Raw genomic sequence first — 26,342 nt, 5'->3', positions numbered from 1 at the left:
TTTTGAATAATCCGTAACAAGATAATTCATTTATCCATTTCAATAACTATATATATATATATATATATAATATATATATATATATATATATATATGCCTCTGTACAAAGCGCCCATCCAACCACGGAAAATTGGACCGAAACCGGCTGCCCTGAGGACAGCTGCCAAATATTCATTCTCGAACTTATCAAACGCTTTAGATTGATCTAAATTGATCAGAGTCCCATCCATGACAGCTTCGTTACACACCCTCTCTATTATGTAGCTCACACGGTGGCGGTTGTCGTGAATAGTTCTGGTAGGGATGGAGCATGTTTCGCCTCGATGACAAGCGCCAACCTTTGGCTAACACCTTGGTCAAAATCTTCAATGGACCTGAAATTTTCTATAACGTCCCTCTTGTTTGGGTCCTTTCTCAACAGTGCCACCGTCCCTCGACAAGCAAATATGGGAATTCTCCTATTTTGTTGCCAGTTGCAGTAGACGTCTTTTAAAAGGCCTGAAAACATGTCCGGCATTGAAATGCCTCACTATTCAAAGATAACAGTCGGAGATTATCTCTTTTTGCTATTGGCTACAGACTTCCGGCCGTAGCGCCATCTTGCTGGCTCCAAGTAGCTAGCAAGAACCCCTTAAAATGTAGACACGATCACAAAATAACCGTCCTGGTTCAAGTGATTCCTTTAGGACTCCCGCGCGTCCAGCTATGTATAACTTGCAACGGTACGTCCCGTTGATGTAGGTGCCTGGTGGGGGGTTCTCGAAGATTTTCGTGAGATCGAGTATGGAATACCATCATCTCTTAGTTGCCAGACGTGGCCAGCCAGTGGTGTTACATATCGCCTTTCCGGAACTCTGGAGGAGGACCTGTGATTGGAGGGACGTTGCTTGGAATAGTTCCCGGAACATCCAATGTATAAACAAAAGAAAAAGATATAAACAAAAGAAAAAATAAACAGGCAAAAGAAAACAACAAAGTACAGTAATTCCAAAGAGGAATAGTTGTCCTCTTTGGTTGCACTTTCCAGTTGGTTAATATACATCTGTTCATGTGGAAACAATTGTGAATATCCCATTTTGTGAGATAAGGCAAATCTTAGGAACCTTAAAAGTTTGTAACATTTCTCATTACAACAATTTCTGTAAAGAAAAACCATCTCATCTTTTCCGTAAATCTTTTGTTTTTCCTGGGGAGAGAGGGGGAGGGGTGGAGAGAGAGAGAGAGGAGAAAATAAATGTGTGCATGCGCGTGCGTGTGAGAGAGAGAGAAAAGATGAGAAGTAACAATGTGTCAGGTGTTAAATGTAAGAAAGACAAAATGAAAATAGTAAAAGGATTGAAACAAAATCATTAACAGTTACTATTAAAAATAGAAATTTATTCATATTTGTAATGTCAACGGTAGAACCGTTGCTCTCTGATAAAGTCTATACGAGATTTGTTTTTAATGCTCAATAAAATATATACCAACAAAAATTTATTGTTCGAAGAAAAGGAAACGTTATTTAAAATATTATCTTTACATTTTCCAGTTTTATAATGACGCTTAATTTTTTAATATTTTACGTTGCTTTTGCAATCAATGGTTACATCGTATATAATTTTACAAAAGATTTATTTATTTGTGCAGTACTACACGTTATTTTTTTAATCTTCGTTCAAACTTCACCCAAACTCCGTTTTTGGCAGCCAGTAAGATGTTGTCGCCTAATATAAGAGGGTCCTGGAAGAGAGATATAGGTATGTTATTAAATCATATGACAAGCATACAAATGGATGTATATATATATATATATATATATATTCACGAGTGAGTGGACAAACGATAGAAGTCACTCAATATAATTATTTGAGAGTTACACGTATGGATCAAAACAGTTTGATTCGAATTCGTTGGTACTCCGAGAGTATCAAGCGTGGTGCTGATATTCAGCCACTTTGAATTTGAATGATTGTTATTACGGTAAGGTGGGCTGCCATTGGTCGAGGAAGTGGTTCCGTCGTTTAGTATAACCGTATATCGGTGACGATGGTTATTTGGAAAACACCGCATGGTAAACAGGAAAGCGACCGCATGGTGGACAGGAAAGCGACCGCATGGTGGACAGGAATGCAACCGCATGGTGGACAGGAAAGCGACCGCGTGGCGGCCAGGAAACCGACCGCATGGTGGACAGGAAAGCGACCGCGTGGCGGCCAGGAAACCGACCGCATGGTGGACAGGAAAGCGACCGCGTGGCGGCCAGGAAACCGACCGCATGGTGGACAGGAAAGCGACCGCGTGGTGGATAGGAAACCGACCGCGTGGTGGACAGGAATGCAACCGCATGGTGGACAGGAAAGCGACCGCGTGGCGGACAGGAAAGCGACCGCGTGGTGGATAGGAAACCGACCGCATGGTGGACAGGAAAGCGACCGCATGGTGGACAGGAATACGACCGCGTGGTGGACAGGAATACGACCGCGTGGTGGACAGGAAAGCGACCACTTTGCGGACAGGAATGCAACCGCATGGTGGACAGGATATCGGTCGAGTTGTTGGAGGAGAGAAGGAAGGAGCGTCTGATATGGTTTTTAAGCTAGATAATATATTGAAAGGAACCCACGTAGATTGCATACCTGATTGGGACCACCAAGAGCTGCAGTTAAGCTTAAATTTTTGTGGATCTTAAAATCTCTTTTGAGGCCTCCATTAGATTTGCAAACCTTCTGGCATACACGGCATTGAAAGATGTGCACAGATATATAGGCAGAGTAGTTGGTGGAGATTCGTTTTCCATGGGTCCAGAAATGAGATTTGAACCCAACAAAAGAAAGGCATGGTCTGTCACAAACTGTTTATGTGTATATATATATTTCTTTACTACCCACAAGGGGCTAAACATAGAGGGGACAAACAAGGACAGACAAAGGGATTAAGTCGATTACATCGTCCCCAGTGCGAAATTGGTACTTTATTTATCGACCCCGAAAGGATGAAAGGCAAAGTCGATCTTGGCGGAATTTGAACTCAGAACGTAACGACAGGCGAAATACCGCTAAGCATTTCGCCCGGCGCGCTAACGTTTCTGCCATCTCGCCGCCTTTTATGTGTATATATAGATGTGTGTGTGCGCGCGTGTGTGTGCGCGCGTGTGTGTGCGCGCGTGTGTGTGCGTGCATGTGTGTGTATGTGGCTACATATTTATATGCATCCATATATATATATATATATATATATATAATTCAGAGAAGAATACAGTGTACATCAAACACATAAGAAATAACCAAATAATAGGATATCTGACTCACTATAAAAAGCAGTTAAAACTCCAAGCCAAATTTAACTGCTCTTTCTAGTGAGTCAGATATCCTATTTCCTTTTTTTTTTTGGTTGTCTCTTATGTGTTTGAATATGCACTGTATTCTTCTCTGAATAATGTATAGTCTATTGACTAAATTGTTTCCTTCTCGCTAGACCACTGGTAACAAAGAATATTTCGATAAATATTTTTACTACCCTAAGATTTTTCAATATATATATATATATATATATAATATACATATATATATATTTAATTTTATTTGTTAGGGAATAAAAATTCCGGCATAACAGGGGTTCAAATTATTCTCAATGAATAAATATATATTTTCATTTAGAGATAGTAGGCCTCTTCATCTGACCATATAAAAAAAATTTTTATTTTAAATATTTTATAACTTGGCTACACGTGTTTCATGAGGTACATTTCCCGGTTCCTAAACCACTCTGTGTTTTGCTGGAACCATACTTAAAATGCAAACCGGTGTTGGTTTGTTTACGTTACCGTAACGTTGTAAAGTGGTAAAGGAGACCGATAGAATGAAAGCCAGACATTGAAATAAGTGCTAAAATTGGTTTATTTAAGAATATCCTTCTATGTGGTGCTCTAGCATGGCCACTGTCCAATGACAGAAACAAGTAAAAGATAAAAGCATAAGAGATAAAGTCTCGACTGGGAATTGAACCTATGTTTCAGACTAAACAACTTGAAAGAAAATTACCTCGTTGCAATATAAAAGCAAGTAAAAGAATATATATACATATTTGAAATATATACCCATAACTTTGATATATATTTCAAAGTTTACAAAAGAAACAATAGAACTTACTTCGGTTTTTTCTGTTCGAAGAATTTTGAAATTTCGAATCATTTCAACAGCTGCTATCTTGAACTCCAGCTTGGCCAGTCTCATTCCAAGACACATTCTTGGTCCTGCACCAAATGGTAAGTAGGTGAACGGCACTTGTTTAGATTTCGCTTCTTCGCTAAATCTGTAAATGACAAAAGTACCTGTATAAATAACCATATATTGTTGATGTTGTGGTGGTTTAGATACGAATCTCTTCTGGTCATACAAGCCCCTTGGTCAAAAGCTTTTCAACCTTACCCACTTCATTTTACTGGCATACTGGCATCCACACGCACATGTACTACATAACGAAGGGTAAATGGATTAGTAAATCCAGGCAGATATCTGGAAACCACTCAGTGATAAGCGAATTGGTTAACTTTATAAAACAATAAGGTACTAATAAATCCAAATAGAAGTAACATCCAGGGTAATTCATAATGTATGACAGAACAGATCCAAATATCGCCTAGAATTTCAAGAAATCTGGAGTAATTGGTAACCTCAACAAGAATGAAGAAAATCACACTTTCAACTGAAGATTGAATTGAAGCTCTAGATCTCAGACATATCTGCAGCAGTCTATAAATGAAAGCATAATTTATATTGCTAACCTTTCTGGAATGAATTTTTCCGGTTCTGGCCAGTATTTCGGATTGTAATGTATAGCATCCACAGCGATTCTGACAGTCAGTTTTTCAGGAATCTTCACACCTTTTATCGTGCACGCCTTATTGCACTGACGATCCAATCTGAAACAGCAGTTTATAAATATAGAGTAAATGAGCAATAATTAACAAAAGTCATTTCGCATTTGTCAATCCCTACCATATGCATGCATGCACGAACTTACGTACGCACACACAGACACATACTACGCAAGATATATGTACACACTCACACATATATAAATGCGTGTACAAATATACATACACGTACACATCCAGGCACTCACTCATTCTTACACAAACACATATACGTAAATAAACATATGCATAAATGTATGTATTTCAGGGAAGTTAGAGGAAACCTACTGAGGAATAAATGTGCGTATATAACCGAAACAAAGACAAAGGAAACGTACGTATTTGCAATTGGATACATTCTGAGTGTCTCATCCATGCACATGTTGAGGTAAGGTAATTTCTGAACACTGTCATAAGTAGGAAGATCCTAGAAAAGAAAATAAGGAAATAATTATAACGGTCTTAATAATCTCATTGTTCCAGTTTCATTAGGGCTCCGCAGAAGCAATTTTGTTTTGCCACCCTCTCAACGATAGAGTATATCTGTTTCGCATCATCAAGGTCTTCAATTGCCCAGACAACCTTTGAGGACAATTACTAAACCTTTTTTTATTATCACCTTGGCCAAAAATCGTAAATCCTGAATGAAATCAGCAACGAAATCTCTAAATAGCTGTAACATACTTACCTCTCCCAAAACATCTACAATCTCTTGGTGCAATTTTTCTTGTTGTTCAGGGTTTATTGCCATCAAATGTGTAAAGAAGGTAAGAGTAGAAGCGGTAGTTTCGTAACCAGCCAACAAAAGTAAAACACATTGGGCCAAGATTTCATTGTCGGTAATTCCTAAGGAAAAACAATATAAAGATTAAATATCTTGTGTTCTGAGAGAAGTTCTTGTTATGTTTTAGTTATTCTCATTAGCACATCGGGGAAAATACTTTGTGGCATTTTATTTTTTACGAGTTGAAATTTCACTGAAGTTGATTTTCACTTTCATCCTTTCGGAGTCTGTAAAATAATTACCAGTTGAGTACTGGGGTTAATGTAATCGACTAAAGCCCACCTCCAAACTTGCAAACACATTCAGAAAATATTGTAATAACTCTGAGTAGCTCCTGGAGTTTCTGCATGGAGTAAATCATCCCAGATGCTTACTTCACCAGAAAGTATAGGAGGGGGAGCCGAAAAGTTCCTGGATTTAATGGTATCGCAAAAGTCCTAATTGGAAGCCCAAACTTCCGAGAATTTTACTGGTCTTAGAAACATTGAAGGACTGCTGCGATAAGTGAGTGAATCTGAGAGTGGAATGTGTTGAGCAAATGAATATAACGAGTTTAAATTGCTCTTCACCACATCATTGGAATTTTTATCCTTTTATTCTTTTACTGGTGACAATCATGAACTGCAGCCATGCTGGGTTTGTAGACAATCATAATGAACCTTGTACATATTTCATTCTGGACCATATTTTATCAAATAGTTACTTTACTTAACAATGCTTGAATACTTTTAGTTACATATCAATGGCTTGCATAGAGAGACTTTTAGACCAGTTTTATTGGAGTATCTGCTTCTCAATTGACTTCCACTCAGCGTTGTAGAAGTTCAGACTGAATACGGTTTGAGTACCATCTGTGTGAAATACACCTTCAATTAGTTTTTGACCACCAAACATCATCAGTTTTGTCATGTTGTGGTCCGAGAAGATTGTCAGTGATATCTTCACGTTATGAATAGGTTACACATTATTGGTGAAGCAGAGGTTTAAGATGTCATTCTTTCTGGTTGGGGAGACTATGGTTTGCTCCCTGAACAGCATTTTCGTGAGATCAAACAGAGCTGTATGTATGTGTGTGTGTATGTATGTATGTATGTATGTATGTATGTATGTATGTATGTATGTATGTATGTATGTGTGTGTATGTATGTATGTGTGTGTATGTATGAATGTATGTATGTATGTGTGTGTATGTATGTATGTGTGTGAATGTATGTATGCGTGTGTATGTATGTATGTGTGTGTATGTATGTGCATGCATGCATGTATGCATGTATGTATGTAGTATGTATGTATGTATGTATATATCTATGTATGTATATATCTATGTATGTATGTGTGTGTGTGAGTATGTATGTATGAATGTATGTATGAATGTATGTATGTATGTATATATGCGTGCATATATGTAAGGTGTTCAATTTGAAGATTATTAGGATAGGTACTACAACAAAGCTGGTCAGTTTTCGATAAGGTTGAATGAGAAACTGCACGTGAGTTACATACAAACCTCTTTTAGTTCTCCAGTCAGTTATAGTTTCCAAGTCAAGTTCTTTTTCTACCTCTGGGGGCAACGTCTCATGACCCTTCAGCTGAGCCTTTATCATAAGGTTTAATAGGTTTTTGTGCATCTACAAAACAATTTACAAAAAATCAATGATAATCTTAATCAATAAATTAAAAATAATAAATTAATGCCGATAAACAAACTTAAATACTTGTAGTCTAATAAAACTCATCACGCCTGTGGTTGTGTTACCACACAGCTCTAGGTTCTCTTCCGATGCTCTGTGAGGAAATTTTGTAGATGGAAACTGGTTGTTGTTTTCATAGATAAAATTCTATACTTTACCAGGCTGTGAATGACCGAATTGATGAAACAGAACAAACACACAGATGCATGAGCCCTATAATCCAGTAATATAATAGAGACCTTAAAATCGGCCATTACCTTTGCCATTACCAACCTGATTGACAACATGAATGGAAGTAGATACCCTAGTGGTCAGTGTGTTGCACTCATGATCACAAGATTGTGATTTCGATTCCTGGATCGGGAAGTGCGTTGTATTCTTGAGTAAACACTTCATTCCATTTTGTTCCAGTTCATTCAGCTGTAAATGAGTAACCCTGCAACAGACTGGTGGCCCGTTCAGAAGCAGTGTTATGATCTTGGTCATTTATATGCCATGGTAACCAGGTAACTGGCCCTCTGCACTCTAGGCCTCGAGGCAGAATTTGCATCCTTTTTTCATGGTTAAATTCATTCGAGGTATGGTCATATGATTACCTTGCGCCTAGGCTGTAATGTGTTGTGTTGGTTTATGTCCCTTTACAACAAGAGGTAACAACACTTTCATAAAGATCGATTAACCCTAACCCTAACCCTAACCCAACTAATCTAAAGAGTAGGACTTGTATGATTGATCCATGGATAGCCTAAGTACAAGAAATTACTCCAGTGAAGGAATAAAAGAATTATGTATTCATCCCTATATTCTTTTGTTCTCTCATTCCTTTTTTATTATGACAATAGGATGTGATTTGAGGGAGATTCGGCTGACCGTACTTTCTAGCAGACAGGAATCCCGTTCAGAGTTGAGGTGGTTTCAGTAACTTAAGCGCCACAGAAACCAGGCAGCAGGCCCTATGAATAATAGAACGAGAGAGTGAGAGAAAGAGAGATAACGAGAGAAAGAAAAAGAGACAGAGACGTGAAAAGAAGAAAGAGAGACATTATCCTTTGAGCTTCCATTATATTTAATTTTTGAGATAGTAAATGTGACTTAGACAACATTTTGCTGCTATTTCTAAATAACACACAGAACTTAGGTGCAGGACTGGCTGTGTGAAAGGAGCTTGCTTCCTAACCACATGGTTCTGGGTTCAGTCCCACTGTGTGGCACCTTCGGAAAGTGTCTTCTACTCACAGCCACATTCCGATCAAATATTTGTGAGTGGATTTGGTAAATGGAAACTGAAAGAAGCCCATGGCATGTATGTGTGTACATGTGTGTGAGTGTGTATTTGTCTTGTATGATACTTGACAACCAGTGTGGGTGTATTTATGCCACTGTAACTTAGTGGTTCGGTTAAAGAAAACAATAAAATAAGTACGAGGCTTGATAATAAGGAAAGTATTCGACTAAAATTCTTTCAGTTGGTGCCCCAGCATGGCCAAAGTCCAGTGACTGAAACAAGTAAAGGAATAAAAGAAAAACATACGCTATCATCCATTGGAATTTTCTTTCTTTCTTCGATTAGTTTCTTGCAGAACCTCCTGAAGAAGAATTGATTTCCAATAAGGAATCTTATTAATCCGGATTTTGCTATGAATTTTCCAGAAGACGGCAAAACAACTGGAATAGAACATTTGATATAATTGTGAGTTTTTTTTACAAATATAAGGGCAAATATCAGATAGAAAGAGAACGAAAAATGAAATCAAATTTTTCTATTTATTCACCCAATGACTCTATGTGGTTTCACTGAAACTGCTAGAAATGGAGAGAGAATGTTGTCCTGTGATTTCAAATTACAGCATGCTTTCTTAAAATGTATGAAGATCAGGCATATTGGATAATGCCATGAAGCCTCAACGCATGCACACTAACACAAAATCTCGGGTTGGTTATACCTTGAACATGTTTGATCACGGATCTATTCAGTCCCTGCTGAATTCTTCTGTCCCTCGGCTTCTACTTTTCTCTCTTCTCTTCCCACGTGACCGATCAGGCAGCCTGCTCTTTCTTTCTGGGTCTGACCGTGGTCCGTGCAACATCGACATTCTTCCCTGTGTTTGTGAAATTTTTGTATCTTTCCCGTAAGGCTTTATTTCCACACGCGCCACCTTAATTCAATTCATCCTTAGTCGAAAGACACCTGTTATTATATTTATTGTATTTTTATTGTATTTATATTTGTGTAACATTGTCCGTTCTTTAGGTCTTTGTTTTTGTATACATTCGATGCTTTCTTCCAAGGAATCTAAAGCTCTTAGCTTAGTTTTTCCATGGGGCTGGCCAGATTGGAGCAATCTCAAGAATAATCAGCCGAAATTGCGAATATAATCTAGTTCTTCGAACGACCCGTCCTTGTTTTCTTTGTATCATCTATCTGTATATTTTGTTGTCCCTTTTTGTATCACCTTGTTGTCCTGATGTTTTGCATTCCTGTCCCATTTTGCATTATATATATATATATATATATATATATATATAAGAGAAATAATCACCAAGGTGTATTCCTAATATGCTAGAAGAAGACGCCAAATCGTCTTACCATGAAGAAAGTGTTCTCAAGAAATTTCAAGCAAAAGTATGCTAGGTCATTGGTTTAAATTTATATTAATTAATTAATATTAATTTCTACCCACGTTCTTTAACTATATATATATATATAAAAGTAAATAAATGGTACAACGAAGTACCGATATTTACTGGAAAATAGCGATCGTAATAAATAAGACGCTATTGTATAGCTTCACTGCGTATATACTAGCAAAGACGTGTGTGTGCAACAAACATGAAAAAAATTTGTCTTACCTCTAGGAAGAACATCTGAAAAATGAAAAACCTAGAAACGGATAATGCAGGACCCGTTTCAGACTCTTCAAATACGTTTGACAACGTAGATTTGATTTGTCCTCATCAGCTGCATATATCTAGACAAAATTTCAAATGTTGCCACATCTATGCCAGTACACTCGTCTGAACGCCAAAACGTTAACAGAACGAGAACAGTGAAGAAGTTTCAATGAAAATAGTAATGCAATACAAAAGTATTGCTTTCCAGTAAAAGATAGCCCGTAAGGGTAAAATTATACACATAAAAGTAAATAAATATATATGTTGGCCTGCTCGCTTAGCCAGCGGGGTGGCGTCATTCGAAGGCTAAAACAATGCGAACGCATTGTGACAAGCGATGTGTAACTACCTCTGATGGATTGGTCGGTCACGTGATCACGTGATATATATATAATATAATATATATATATATATATATATATATATATATATATATATACACACATACATATAAAGTTGATAAAATAGGAGTGAAATTTTAAAATTCATTATTTGCGTACGGCCTGGTACTAAATGATTCATGACCTGTTGCTTTGGGACCCATGTTTTAAATGGTACAACTCTGATGGAATATTCTTTAAGATATATGACGTAAGTACTAACTGTTAAAAGGATAAGAGGTTGAAAGAAAGTAAATTTGAATATGTCTTTGGCCTTTGTAACCAGTGGATCATCAGGGTTTTTCTGTGAGTTCACCATTATTCCGAATCCAGTTGCTGCTATGACATCTATGGTGTAAGCTGAGAAAACCTAGAATAAATAAAGAAAAAAGAACGTAAATACACGTTAATTTTTCTTTCGGTAAAAATAGTTCAGTCATGATTTAAAAAGTAGTTAATTTTAAATGTTTTTTCATCTTTTACTTGTTTCAGGCATGAGATTCCTGCCGTACTAGGGCATTGCGTTGCCGAGACTTTAGCTGAACAAATCGACTCACGGACTTATTCCTTGTTTTTAGGTTTCGTAATTATTCTATCGACTCTTCTGCTAGGTTACAGTGCTGTAAACACACCACCGCCCATTGTCAATCAAGATAGATAGATAGATAGATAGATAGATAGATAGATAGATAGATAGATAGATAGATAGATAGATAGATAGATAGAGCAACTTACTTCGTAATAGATGCGTGGCGTTCAATTAAATAATAATATAAATCATATATATATGCATATATGGGTACAGGACGTCACCATGTGTGTAAACAACGTGAAATACGAAAACAAACGTGTTAAATATGCAAACAACGAGTGAAAGAAATGGTAAACAGGAAAAATAAAAGCAGAGAACGACCCTTCATCAGTTATCGGCTGTCTATCTACCCCTCATTTCGAGCGATCAACGACAATATGAGTCTCCAAAGACACTTGCTCCCATAAATTCTAAAATAAGATTTAGGATTTATGGAGGGTCAAAGTTGGGGTCAAAAAACAGCATAGTGGAAATATATAAGGAAACTGAACGAAAACAGACATGGAGGGTCATTAGACCAGAATGACAGGAAAATAGTGAATGCTGGGAGAAATATTTTCTTTGAAAATAGAAAAGATAGAAGAGAGAGGATGAAAACGTCCTGTCCTTTGAACCTCCGTGCAGGAAAGGAAAGATGGTCACGTGAGGAAAAGAAAAATGGATGATGGTCACATGAGGAAAAGACAGATGGACGATGATCACATGAGGAAAAGAAAGATGGACGATGGTCAAGTGTGAGCAAAGAGAAAGAGGAGAAAAAGGGAGAGAGCGAGACAACAGATGAAGGGTAGTTCTCTGTGTTTACTTGCCCTGTTTTCCATTTTTTCTCTTGTTTGCATATTTAACTCGTTTGTTTTCGTATTTCCTGTTGTTTACACAGTTGGTGACTTTCTGTACTCATAAATACATGTGTGTGTGTTTGTGTGTGCGTGTGTGTTTGCGTGAATTTATGCGTAATATGTTTGTCTCACCGCACACTGCTTGACAACTGATGTTGGTTTCTTACTGTCACCATAACTTAGCGGTTCAACAATAGAACGGGATAGATTAAGTACCATACTTAAGAAAATATAAGTACCGGGGTCCATTTATTCTGCTAAGACCCTTCAAGGAGATGCCCAACCATGGCTGCAGTCCAATGATTAGAACAAGTTAAAGATAAAAGATAAATGATTAACAAAGAATCTTTTAATAGTTTTACATACTTTTTAACTTCGGTGACTTCTCCATTCTCTGCCAACTTATCGATATTTTCCACCAAATTATCAGCACATGTCTGAATCATTGTGTTCATCTGCAACAGACATGGAATGGTAGTTCAAGAAACAGGCTGTTCAAGATATTCTGGCAATAATTTTGGAATCAATTAAGCAATAAACTCTGACCTCTGACCCAATGTCATGCGGTTTCTTTATTCAAAGTTACTTATGTATTTGGATATAATCTTCCCACTGCTAAAGATTAAGTAGCTATGGTAACATGAAAATTCTAATATAAACTATGTCTTTTTCTATCTCCCTATCTCTCTCTCTCTCTCTCTCTCTCTCTCTCTCTCTCTCGCTCTCTCACTCTCTTTATCTCTCTACCTATATATATATAGGTATCTCGCTGCCTGTCTGTCACTCTATCTACCTACAAATCTATATTTCTGTCTCAATCAATCTATCTATCCATCCTTCCATGCACCCAACTCCACACAGAAATGCATACGTCTGCCTATATATGTACATACATGTGCGTGTTTGTGTGTGTGTGTGTGTGTGTGTGTGTGTGTTTGAAAATCCGCTTATACACATGCTAGGGCGGCACGCTCTCTTTAAGATAGTATTTTTTACATTGACTTGATATGAATATATCATATATTGCTATAGTGTACATACATATGTATACTTATGTATACATACGACATGCATATCTTACTATAATTAGCGTCTGTACTAAGGCACTGCAGTAGCTGACGTCCCACGAGATATTAGTACACCTGAGTTTATTGTGTATGATTGAAATTGGATTAATTGTGGTAGTCCCAGTATGGCTGCACCCACATAAGTCTTAATATAATGAATAAATTTATTGACATGAACAATCTAACTTTTATTATAATAAAATACATATTGAGATTTAGTAAACTGTGGTGGGACTTGGAGTTTGTAACCATGGCAATAATTAACAAGTGATTTAATTTTAAATTTTTCATGACTTCAATGTTTCGGGTTTTGTGCTTTTGCCCTTTTGTGTATCTATGATGCAGATTTTACTTAGGAACGTGTAGACATTTACCTGTTCGTCCATTATCACCATTACTTGGAATCTTACTGGCTAATCAGGATTATGATTCAGCATTATTTTTGCAGGTAACTTCCACTAGCATGCACCTCTTGTATAAGTTGTTTCCCATTAACGATAAAAAATTACAGCCGTTTGGCTGATAATATTTTTCTATTTTATTTTTATTTATGTCATGTTGAGATGGTATAGAAGGCCATTTGCGGGCTTGTGCCACTTATGTCATAGTCTTCTCCCCAACACCCTTTATTTACCGGTTCGTTTTCTTATTTATTTACATATCTCCTGTAACGGTCTTAACTTTACCTTTGTTTCAAATATAACTGACCAATTGTAGAGATGGATGGACTTTGGTCAATTCCATTACGGATATCAGGTGGTGATCTCTCGAATATTTCAGAAGATACACAATTATAAAAATTCTACAGTTTTTTTTGGGGGGGGGGGATAATTATTAATTAGCCCTATTTACGATATCACAAGTACTATTCTTTTTCTAAACATATTGGTAATTCTTATCTTATTTTAGTACTAGCTTTATTTCAGTACTATTCACACAACCTGGTGCCCCTTTATATAGAAATAAACCATAAATATTTCTCTAGACCACTGCTAATTCACTCTTTTGCCAATAGACTTCAAGCTCCATGCTGCAAGATGGTTTGATTTTAATATATTGAGCCTTCTGGCCTTATCTCGAGGCCCTGTTCTTTCCTCTTCCCTCTTCCCTTCGTATATTTCATCATTTGCATTTGCATTCACTCTGATGAGGCTCCATGTACTAGATCGAATGTGCTATGAAGATGACGAATATTATTTTCGAAATCCTTTCGATAGCACCGACTAACATTGGAAGCAGAAACGGCCGTAAGAAATGTTATGTCATGTTTTTGTATTAAAAAATAATCAGCCGATGTTGGCCTCTTTTTTGTTTATTGATCAAAAGTTTTTCTCCATTTTTCGAGTATTTAAATTTATATGTGTATGAATATATATATATATTATATATATATATATATATATATATATATATATATGTGTGTGTGTGTGTGTGTATGTGTGTGTATGTGTGTGTGTGTATGTATGTATGTATGTATGTATACATATCTATATATATGAATATTAACATGCATATATATGTATGTATATATCTATATGTGTGTGTGAGTATAATTATGGTTCTCTGGTTAGAGCGTCGGGCTCACAATTAACTGGATAGTAAGTTCGATCCGCAGTCCAGGCTGTATGTTGTATTCTTAAAAACCATGTGGTTGAAAAGAGAGCTTCTTAACCACACAGCAAAGCCTGCACTTATGAATTTTTAATTGTTGATTCAGAAATATCCAGAATTACATACTTACTGCTCTCATTTGATGTGAAGTAAAAGAAGGAGTCAGTACAGTGCGCAGATATTTCCAGTGATCATCTCTGGCTGATGCAAGTCCAACGTTAGCGATTTCATCCTGTTCAAATAACTGAAAAAGGAATAATAATGATTATTGTTATTATTTCAAATTTTTCCCACAAAGGTAGCTTAGAGAAGGTGGGATGAGTCGATTACACCAGTGGTCAGCACCAGTGGAACGCTGGTGCTGACCAGTGTTAAATGCTACTTGTTTTATGGATCCCAAAATAATAAAAGGCAACGTTTTTGTTGGGGTGAGAATCATTGACATCCCTGGGGGATTGAAATAATGGACTAGCCGTACTCTTGTAAAGAGAAGTGTCCGGTAGTAGTCAGAGAAAGCGTTTTGGTAGATTTCTTGCTAAATCACTTGCAGATAAGTTATCTTCTGTTGAAGGCTCAACCCGTATTTTTGCCTTTTATTTTTTACTGTTTACAGTTTTCATTTTTTCTGAAAGAAATTTACAGCTGCATGTAGCCCGTGTTTAGAGCTTTTATTTGCATGGTCAATCGTCGATAAATTCCCAAAATAAGTACTAAATTTATCAATGAAATCCTTTTTTCTTTATTTTAAATCGCTCAAATACTGGCACGTACAAAAGGGAAATTTGCTTTCCGTTGCCACTGCCTGATATTTATGATTGATCTTTCTAAATATTTTCTTCCCCAACTTATTCAAGGTTTTTGTTTTTTTCATAAATGGGAGAGAGATAAAAATAGAGAGTAAGAGATAGCGAGGGAGAGTCAGAGAGAAAGGAAGAGTAAGAGAGTGGGAAAGTGACAGAGAAAGGAAAGAGAAACAAAGAGGGAGAATGTGGCGATAAGAAACAGAAAGGAAGCAACAGAAAGTAACAACCACACCCTCACCCACGCGTAGAGCGGGTCACCTTAAGCTAGTCTTAAAATATATAATTCAAACAAGTAGAAGAAAAAGAAATAAGATTATATTACTTACAGTTCGATTGACAAAGTTTGAAAATTTCTTGACTAAAACTTCTTGGATAAATTCTGGATCACTTACAACACAATTTGGAACTACTCCAAAGTACATCCTGCCAAAAACAGAAATATTGATTTAGAAATGAGGTAAACTGTGATTGTGATTAAAATACATCATTATTGTTATTGTTGTTTGCTGGTCTCTAGTTAATTTTGTGCTAACAGATGGTCATTCCATAAGATCATCCTGACAGGTAGTGAAGAGGAGAAGGAAGTAAAAGGCCCTCAAAGACATCAAACAATGAACTGTAAACAAGAGCCAGGTTGAGCACAAGACAGAGGTAAGATGACCATCGGACACAGGGATGGCACCCGACTGGCTAATATCAACACACCCTTTCATGACTTGTATTTGTTATTATTATTTTAACCCTAGGTCAAGTGGATAAGTATAAACATTAAAGAGTATCAGAATAAATGACTTGTAATATATATTCCAAGTGTTTAGTGTTCTGATTTCAAATCCTGCCAAAGTCAATTCTGTTCTTTTTTTAACCCTGTGGGGTCGATAAAATAAAGTACAAGTCAAGAACTGTACTCGATTGATTTGACTGATCCCATCCCATGAAAATTCTTGACATCCTTACTAAATTAGAGACAAACTAGCCCACTTGTTAGGACATTGGAATAAATGCTGTGTGTTGCAGCTCTGAGCTCAAATCCTGCTGAGGCCAACTTAGACTTTCAACCTTCAGGGGTTGATGAAACAAGATATTAATTAAGTATTAAGGTTGATTTCTGCACAGCCCGGTGAGGCGAGGTCTAATTTTTGAATCATAGAGCGGCTGAGGCCCTATATAAATAGGAGCAGATGGTACAAGCTTTGCAAAGCAGAGCGGGCAAGGATCCTTAAAGACTCATTGGATACAGAGTCTCTCATAAACTCATGACACAAGATCTATAACCCGTGCCCCCCATTTCTAACGCTACCTGCTCCAGATGTGGGGTTCCCAGCTCGTTGATTAGAAATGTATAAAGTACTTGTGGACCGGAACTAACAAAGGGTGGAGATTCTCTATTCGCCCTTTAGGTCCTTAAGATTTGCTGACCACACTGGTCTAAGGGCGATAAATCATCCTGTTTAAGGTTTAGACAGTGACTCATATTTTTTGTTTACAAATTAACTGACTGTAACAGTTTTCTAACTCCTGTTTGAAGAAAGGTTACATTCCCGTGGCCATTAGAGTCAAATAAATCGTCTATAAAACTAAGCTCTTTATGAATGCAAAACCAGTGGTCACCCTATGACCGGTTTAATATTAAACTTCATGTAAATAAATTACTGCTCTGACTTTTAGAGTGTGCTTGTATTTCACATATATGTTCCACTGCCGATTTATATATGTGCGTGTATGCGTGCGTGTGTGTGTGTGTGTGCGTGTGTGCGTGTGTGCGTGTGTGCGTGCGTGCGCGTGTGTGTGCGTATGTGCGTGCGTTTGAGTGTGTATATGTGCATCTATGTGAGTGTGTGTACGCTGCATCTACCTATTTTCATATGACTGTGCCCTGAATCTCACAACTCATCTCCGTCCTCACTGCCAATCTGAATCTATTCTGCTAAACCCTTCTCGATTATCTAAGTCACAAAGAAATGATTCTTACCCATATATGTCACCATAGATTTCCCTCCAGTATTTGAATGCTTTAGTGAAACCCTGAAAGTATTAAAGTATAAACGAACGACTTTAACATTAGATCGTCAAGTATGAAATTTGTAGAAATGACAAAAGTTTGCTAATGTTTTATAAATACAAGGAATAGTTTTATTCATCAAAGTATACACCTATATTGTCTATACATTTTTGCCATTTCAGCGGTAGCTTGTCCAGCTTTGGACTGTAAAAGCCTGGCAATCTAAAGTCAATAAAATCTTTGAAGACCTGTTTTACAGCATCGTCGGAGTTAAATATTTTTCCTATCAAAAAGTTATTAAAATTCTGGAAAGTTGCAAACTTTGCTGTTTCTGATTTTCATTGAGTTCATGTGGAATCCAACTTTTCCACTTTACTGATTTGAACTAGGTGAGTTAATATTGTTTGCTTGCTAACACCGAACAACAACGATAATTCACGGAAGCTTTGAAATGGATCTGACTCGATGGTGGCTTTCAGTTCGTCATTATCCACCTTTGTTTCTGGTTGACCGCGTTGCGCATTTGTAAGGTCAAAGTTACCAGAACGAAATTTTACAACCCAATTTGATACTGTCTGCTGTGTAACAAAAATAAAAATGAAATGCTTCATTAATATTCCTAGATGTCTATGATGCTGTATTTCCCAGAAGGAACTCATATTTCAAAACTGTACGAAATTCTGACTTATCCATCTCTAAACAAAAAAGGCAAAAAACGATTTATGAATACATTATAAAGAGCAAAATACGTTAGAATAAAGAAATAGATGTGTCAGCTTTCTAACAAAAAAAAATAAGGATTATCAAAATATAATAATGGCGCAAAATGAGCAGCTGTCAAATTTTACCATATACCTTACAACAAATTTCATACTTGACGACCTAATAACATCAATGATTCTGTCTGAAATATTATAATAAAGCTCATAGGAATGTTTTAAGTATTATGTATTAAGATGTGAAATTATAGGGCTTAGTGGTTAGACATGCTGCACTAATGAACATGAGATCATGATTTCAAATCCCAGACAGGCTGCGCATTGTGGTCTTAAGATAAACTCTTCATTTCACGTTGTTCCAGTCCACTCAGCTCTCAGTGATGGAGTAGTCTTCTGATCAGGAAGAATGTTGTTCTGTTCGCCCAGACACACACATAAACACACACACAAACAAATATATATATTATATATATATATATATATATATATATATATATATATATAATACTATATATATTATATATATATATATAACCCAATACTGTGTGGTTGGGAAACAAGTTTCTTACAACACAGAAGGCATGAAAGATGTCTAAGTATATAAGATACACCACAATTTCAGCAGAAAAAAGGTTTAACCCATTGAAACTTATGAGTGGTCCAGTTTTGCACAAAGGACGCAGGTGATTTTTTTTTTTTTGACGTTTGTTTGGTAAAGAAAAATGGCTTGTCTTATATGCTATCAAATATAGTAAAGTAGTTTTCAGACATACGGTATCTTAGACTCCACTGTACAATGTGTCTTTCTCTTTTTAAAGAGAATTTTGCTTCACTTTTTCTTTTATAATCTCATTTATATTTATGACATTCTAAATGACTATTAAATGCTGGATTAGTAATATACTTTATTGACCCTGAGAGGTTAAGAAATAGAGTTTTCTTGTATTCTCTTGTATTCTACCACAATTTCATTCACATCTCGAATACTTTGCAAGGTTGCGTTTCCAGAAGGTTTGAGATATTTTTCAAGGGAGGCAATCATATATGCCCTCGATTACTTTGATTTTAGTATATCAGTACTATATATCTAATAAGCTGACCTGCCAACTATTTTATATTCCATGTTAAAGGAGACATTTGTACAACACTTTGAATACAACCTAATAAACACTGCATGTCACAGCTGACCAGAATGCAGTCAGGACATCTAGGAGCTTGTTGTGCAATAAAGGCTTGTGTCAAACTTGGGAACAACAGTACACTTATGAAATGCCCCTTTTCACCGAGAGACAATGAGGAATATGGGAGGGAGGGGGATGTCACAATATCAGAGCTGGTTGAGAAAGTTCACAATTTTCTGAGAGAAGACAATCAGATCTCAATTAAGACAATAAACATACAGTTTGGAATTGGTGAGGCAAATGTACACAGAATTATTCAGGAAGATCTGAACATGCACAAAATTAGTGCAAAGTTTGTTCCCAGGGTGCTTAGTGATATACAGAAGGATGACCTGTGACTAAAGCTGGGTTTACTCTTATGATCCAGTGGCCAAGAGACAGAGTGCCCAGTGGAAGCATTTTGGCACACTCAGACCCTGCAAGTCTGTGTAATTAAGTCTGACAGGAAGCACTTGGTGATTTCTTTTTTGACGGCAAGGGCATCATCTACACTCATTGGGGTCTTTTTGACCAGATGACCAACAAAGAGTACGTTATGAAGGTTTTAAGGGAGTTCAAGGAGAGACTTCATGCCGAAAGGCCAGAGTCATTCCACTCAAGTCTGTGGCAAGAAAAACTAAAACAAGAAAAATGCAAAATGAATTTACCAGGTTCTTCATTTCCATCAAGTTTCCAAAATGAGAAATAGGTTCGGGACCAGAGAGCCCGAGATTTTTGAAATATGAAAAGTTTCTTCTTCCAAACCTAAGGAAGAAAAATAAATGAAATACATTAATAATGATGTTTTTATTGACCACATGTATGGGAATCTGCAAGGGCTTCTTAAAATTTAGTGGTTGATGGTTAAAACAAGACACTTCACTTCACAAGCTTGTAACCAAGAACGTGCTTGGTCAAAATTTACTCAAAAATTAAAAAGAGAAAGAGAACATACATACATACATACATACATACATGCATGCATGCATGCATACATACATACATGCACGCATGCATACATACATATATCCTGTGGAGTAAGAAGCTTGCTTCCTAACCACATGGTTCTGGGTTCAGTACCACTGAATGAAACATTGGGTAATTAATTATCTAATTAATTATTTTATTGATTTTATCTTTGACCTGAAGAGTGACTATATTTATATTGAAGTGATTTCTTAAATATAACCACGAAACACGTGTAGTTATTCTGCCAAATATTTACGTTTTATTTATTATTTTGCACATTATTTATCATTGGTATATGTTTTACCTTATATTTATTTTCTATAATATGTAATTTTTCTAAATGGTATAATTTAATTTTTTCATTATTGAATTCATAAGAGGTGTTATATATTTATATATATATATTATATTATAATTTGATTTAGTATTTCTAAATTGAATTTTTCCTTGTAAGTTTGGAATATTTATATATACATATATATAAACACACACACACAGACACACACACACACACACACACACACAACATATATATATATATATATATATATATATATATATATATATATATACATATATATATATATACCTATGTATGTATGTGTATATATATAAGCAAAAATGTTAGTTCTAAAATTCGGCGTTATCATTGAAAATATCAACATTAACAGATAACTTATATAATCTAACTTAGTAATCATTCTAGGGCAATTACTAGGAACTTAGTTAAGAATATTTCATTTAGATTATCTAAGTTATCTGCTAATGCTGACATTTTCGATGATAACGCCGAATTTTATAACTCTGCCTTGCTTAAAGCAGGTTATACAGAGAAATTTATCTACATTGATTCTATTCAGTTTTATTCTAACTTCAATATCTAGATATGAAATCTAGTTGTAAAGGAATTAACGATATCAGTTTTAATTTCTACACCGAAACAAAATGGAGGAAGGGAGATAACCCTTATTTAATTCCCTATTATCATTCTAAAGGTAAATTCAAGTCTTTCAAAAATAATTACACTAGAAATAAGATAAATAGTAGTAAAACAATTTGGCTAATTATTCCATACGGGAGACAAATTAAATCTAATCTCCCATTGCAGTTTTAACTAATACCATCCATCCCTCTAGAAATATTATTTACAAGGTCTTAATTACAATTATATCTGAAGTCAACTCCAAAAGAATCAAGTTTATGACAAGTAACTCCAAAATTTAAAATTCTATATACCAGTGTAAAATTACTAGTCATAATCAAGTAGAATTTTACATTGGAAGCACGTCTTTGCAGGATTTCTTACTATTACTCGACATTTAGGGATAGGAATAAACGTAATAGTACAGGGCTCAGTAAATTAATTTGGGATCTAGAAGACCACAATAAACAGTTTAATTTAGATTGGTTGATTCTCTGAATCTCGATACCTTATGAAAAAGGCAAGGAGTTCTGGCTTCTCTGTAATTCTGAACTATTTGTCATTATTTTTTCTAAAAGTCCCCTAGTAAACACGGTTCTAGTGCGTGCATACCGATGTAAACATTGGCAAAAACACACCTTTAGTTCATATAATCGATCTCTATCATTATATATAATTTAAACATTAATTTTCTTTTTATATATAACATTCACTAAAAATATACATTTTCCTAGTATATAAGGTTTTATTTAATATACATATATTCATATACTTCTCATTTATTTAGCTTTCCTTTAATTTATCCTTCCTCTTTCTAAAGGCTACCTTTGACGTTTTTTCAAACAATATTAATAGCGTTCAGTTAATCACAATGTATATCCATCATTTTCTGTTAAAATGTCTTATTGACGAATTTCATTTCTGAAGAGAAGATTACATTGTTTTACACCATTTTATTCCTTTGGAATAATATCAGTGATATCTTCGAAATATATGTTGGACGTAAAAGTATTTTAATTACACGTGCGGTAAACACCATTTATTTATTTATATATATTATACAAAAATTTCACAAAAACCCGAAGTTTCTACCTTTAAAAACAAGTTACCACTTTATTACATGTGTGATTTTTTGCTACCCTGGTAACTATTTATCTATTTTTCCGTGTTAATTGTTAACAAGGGAAAAATACACACATCTATTTATATATAGACACATAAATATATACGTATATATATACAATATATACGCATATATACAATATATACACATATATATATACCTAATACACATATATATACACCATATATACACATATGTATATACATACATATATAATATATATATATATATATATATATATTATATATATATATATATATTAAATATATATAAATACAAAATGGGACAAGTACGCAAAAACATCCAGACAGTTAGGTGATACAAAAAAGGGATAACAAAACATCCAGATAGACGATACAAAGAAAACAAGGACGGGTCATTCGGAGTTTTCTTTCTTCAGTCGAGTTCCAGATTATCTTTGCAATTTCGTCTGGTTATACTCGAGATTGTTCCAAACCGGCCAGCCCCAAGGAAAAACTACGCTAAGAGCATTAGATTCCTTGGAAAAAGCAGCGAATGTATACGAAAACAAGGACGGGAAAAAACGGAGAATGTTACACAAATATAAATAACAGGGAATAAGCGCAGGTTTCTTTCGACTAAGGACAAATTTAAATTAAGCGGGCTTGTGGAAATAAGGTGTTACAGCAGGGATACAATATTTCACAATAAAAGGGAGGAATATGTATGCTGCACGGATGGCGGCCGAACCAAGAGAGTATATATATATATACATATATATAATATATATATATAAGCATCTATATATACATATATACGCATATATATTTATATACATACATATATATACATACTATATATAATATATATATATATACATACATATATATACAATATGTAGAAAACATATACATACATGTGTGTATGTGCGTATATTATATGTATATATATATATGTGTATACATATAATATATATATAATATATATATATATATATATAGAATAAATACATACATACATACATATATACATACATACATACATATAGTTTATAAAAAGTTAAACATATCTATACTATCCGAAACCTGTTAGGTTTTATAAATATATAGATAATATATAGATACCTCCTTGAAGGTTTAGTACACACACACATATATATATATATATACATATATATATATATATTTAATATATATATAATATAATATATATATATAATATATATATATACCATGATGATAATCGGGTAGAGAAATGTTAGAAAAAATTACAAACTGGTGGCTAGCATGCGTACTAAAGTTAATAGACAACATATTCTCATATATAATAGCGACTGCTATGTCTAGCATGCAAGCTCTCCGGTCAAAGGTCACCTCTTTCGAGTAAAAATGTTTCCTTGTTTGTACACTATTATGATGTGTGTGTGTAATCTCTATATATTCTATATATATTATGTATCTCTCTATCTGTATATGATATATCTGTCTCTCTGTCTTCTATCTATGTCTATAGGTCTCTATATCTATATGTATATATGTATCTATATATGTAGTGTGGATCTATATGCTCTCGTGATGATTAATATATATCGGTGTGATATATTCTTGATCTATATAGTTATCTATATCATAGTGGATCTATATATATATCGGTATGTATATATATATAATATATATATATATATTATTGTATAGTATATCACATATTACCCTATATATAGACATACTATTATATGGATATATATTAATTATACTATAGTACTATATATTCATATATATATTTTATATATAGATTAGATATAATTAGTTAGTATCAAAGCTATATATCTATATCATTATATTATTAATCGTTATATATAATCTTATATATAGATATATTATACACTATATATATATAATTATTTACGATATTATATATACAATACATATATTATCTAATGTACTATATACTCACACCGTATCAGAAAGCACAAAATTTTAGCGGTTAATCTTAAACTTTTAACGAAGATTACTATAAGCTAGGTGTCGCCTCTCTAACACAAACTGACTGCGCTATGATGATCGAATCTATCAATAGCACTGTTAGTCGTGTGATGTTGTAACAAGATTGCGCAACGGTCCAATGAGTTGCGTATTATGTTGACACCAACTAGTGCAATTGGTTGTATGAGACATAACTTAAAGCTTTCTGGGATGTGTCGTTATAAACACATACTATTGCAATGAAATATCGAACGGTTGGACTATCTATATATGGAGATATAATCGTTCTTTTCAAACCATTTAGAATAAAGGGGCGGAGTGTTGAACCGTTCACCGAGCACAACAGTTTTGGTAATGCGTTATACATTTTAGCACAATTGTTAAAAAAATCTTGTCTCTTTAAAGACACATGTAGCATTTCCTGCCACATCTCACGTGCATAATTATGAGATAATCGAATATCCTATCCGATTATTGAATATCTCCTCATAAACCAATAAGATCAATTCTAATGGATCAATAATATTATATATTTTGATATAAGTATACATACATATATACATAAGAACATACAGACGTGTATATATATATATGACACAATACTCACACAAACAAGCACACACACACATACACACATACATACACACATAAACACACACACATATGTATATATATATATATATATAATCAATTAAGGAAACAATTTGGATTTGGCATTAGTCTTTATTCTGTACCACAATCGTTTCCACTCATCCTGCAGCTGCCATTTGTGTGGAATGTTTTGCATCCTATTGCGTTGCATGACTTTCTGTAGTGAGGGTCACGTCAGATACATGGTGTCTCGCTAAAAGACTATGGTTTAGGCAGTCATATTGGTAATACCCGCTTCATTAGCGGATGACAACCAGGTGGCCCAAACTCTGCTAGTACTCTTGCTCCACATATCACCTCATTAACAGACATACACATTAGTACCAAAGCAATTACATGTATACATGCATACATGTATGTATCTATATATATATATATATATATATATATACTATATTATATATATATATTATAGATATATATAGATATAGGATATATGTATCAAATGAAATAAAAAACAGAGAATTTATTGTACCTACCTTATATTATATAGATAGATAGACAGATAGATAGATAGATAGATAGATAGATAGATAGATAAATAGACAGACAGACAGAACAGACAGACAGATAGATGGATAGATATAGATAGATAGATAGACAGACAGACAGACAGACAGACAGATAGATAGATGATATATATATAGATAGATAGATAGATAGATAGATAGATAGATAGATAGAGAGATAGATAGATAGATAGATATGTATTGTATAAATATATATTTATATATATCTATATATATATATATATATATATATATATATATTAAAAATAGGATAAAATCTACATAAGAAATTATCAAGTAGTTTACGCGAAAAACCTCATAGAGAAAATATCTGTAAATTTTTTCCACTTGAATATATTTATTTATATTATATAGAGGGCATTATTACACATAAATGCCGCACGCTAGGAGGGACTCTTAATGTCAAAACTACCAAAATAAACATAGCGTACTGATATGTTTATTTTGGTAGTTTTGTAATAATGCCCTCTCTCTCTCTCTCTCTCTCTATATATATATATATATATATATATATATATATATTCTGTTGTGCCAGTGCTGTCATTCTCTTTTAGTTTGAAAGTAAATGCAATACTCACAGATATAAAGTTAAAATAAGCACAGCTACGAGTGCCAAAGTCGTGGCATAATTTGTCAAGCCGAACACATCCATCGTTGCTCCTGCCTTGTTAGAAAATTAAGTGTTTCTATAATCGCATGCCAAATATAAATACTGTTTTCCGAGATAAATCACTCATATACACCTCTCTTACCCTCTCTAAATCTCT

At 34.7% G+C, this 26,342-nt stretch overlaps 1 protein-coding gene across 1 annotated transcript; it reads right to left on the bottom strand.

Annotated features, from left to right (window-relative positions):
- Positions 1-1,569: 1,569 nt before the first annotated feature.
- On the bottom strand, positions 1,570-26,342 carry LOC115231081 (cytochrome P450 3A24-like). Its single transcript, XM_036499938.1, has 14 exons — positions 26,154-26,342; positions 20,106-20,202; positions 17,529-17,581; positions 15,883-15,979; positions 14,884-14,997; positions 12,438-12,530; positions 10,864-11,014; positions 8,904-9,037; positions 7,189-7,309; positions 5,586-5,743; positions 5,236-5,324; positions 4,766-4,903; positions 4,131-4,293; positions 1,570-1,722 (listed from the first exon to the last, which is right to left on the bottom strand). Exons 1-14 carry the CDS (start codon positions 26,225-26,227, stop codon positions 1,639-1,641), a joined length of 1,566 nt encoding a protein of 521 aa, XP_036355831.1. The 5' UTR covers positions 26,228-26,342; the 3' UTR covers positions 1,570-1,638.

The sequence above is a fragment of the Octopus sinensis genome, unplaced genomic scaffold (genome assembly GCF_006345805.1).
Source record: "Octopus sinensis unplaced genomic scaffold, ASM634580v1 Contig17336, whole genome shotgun sequence".
In the NCBI taxonomy this organism is placed as follows: domain Eukaryota; kingdom Metazoa; phylum Mollusca; class Cephalopoda; order Octopoda; family Octopodidae; genus Octopus; species Octopus sinensis.
The sequence above is the reverse complement of the archived record's forward strand: the minus strand, read 5'-3'. Positions and strand labels throughout refer to the sequence as shown.

What these genes read in the sequence shown, in the direction of transcription:
- LOC115231081 (XM_036499938.1), bottom strand. Translation starts at nt 26,227, where the DNA reads ATGGATGTGTTCGGCTTGACAAATTATGCCACGACTTTGGCACTCGTA. An exon ending in TCACCGAAGTTAAAAAGTAT is followed by an intron (nt 11,015 to 12,437) that starts GTAAAACTATTA and finishes TATTTATTCTAG; the next exon opens with GTTTTCTCAGCTTACACCAT. An exon ending in TTGTAGATGTTTTGGGAGAG is followed by an intron (nt 5,325 to 5,585) that starts GTAAGTATGTTA and finishes TTTCTTTTCTAG; the next exon opens with GATCTTCCTACTTATGACAG.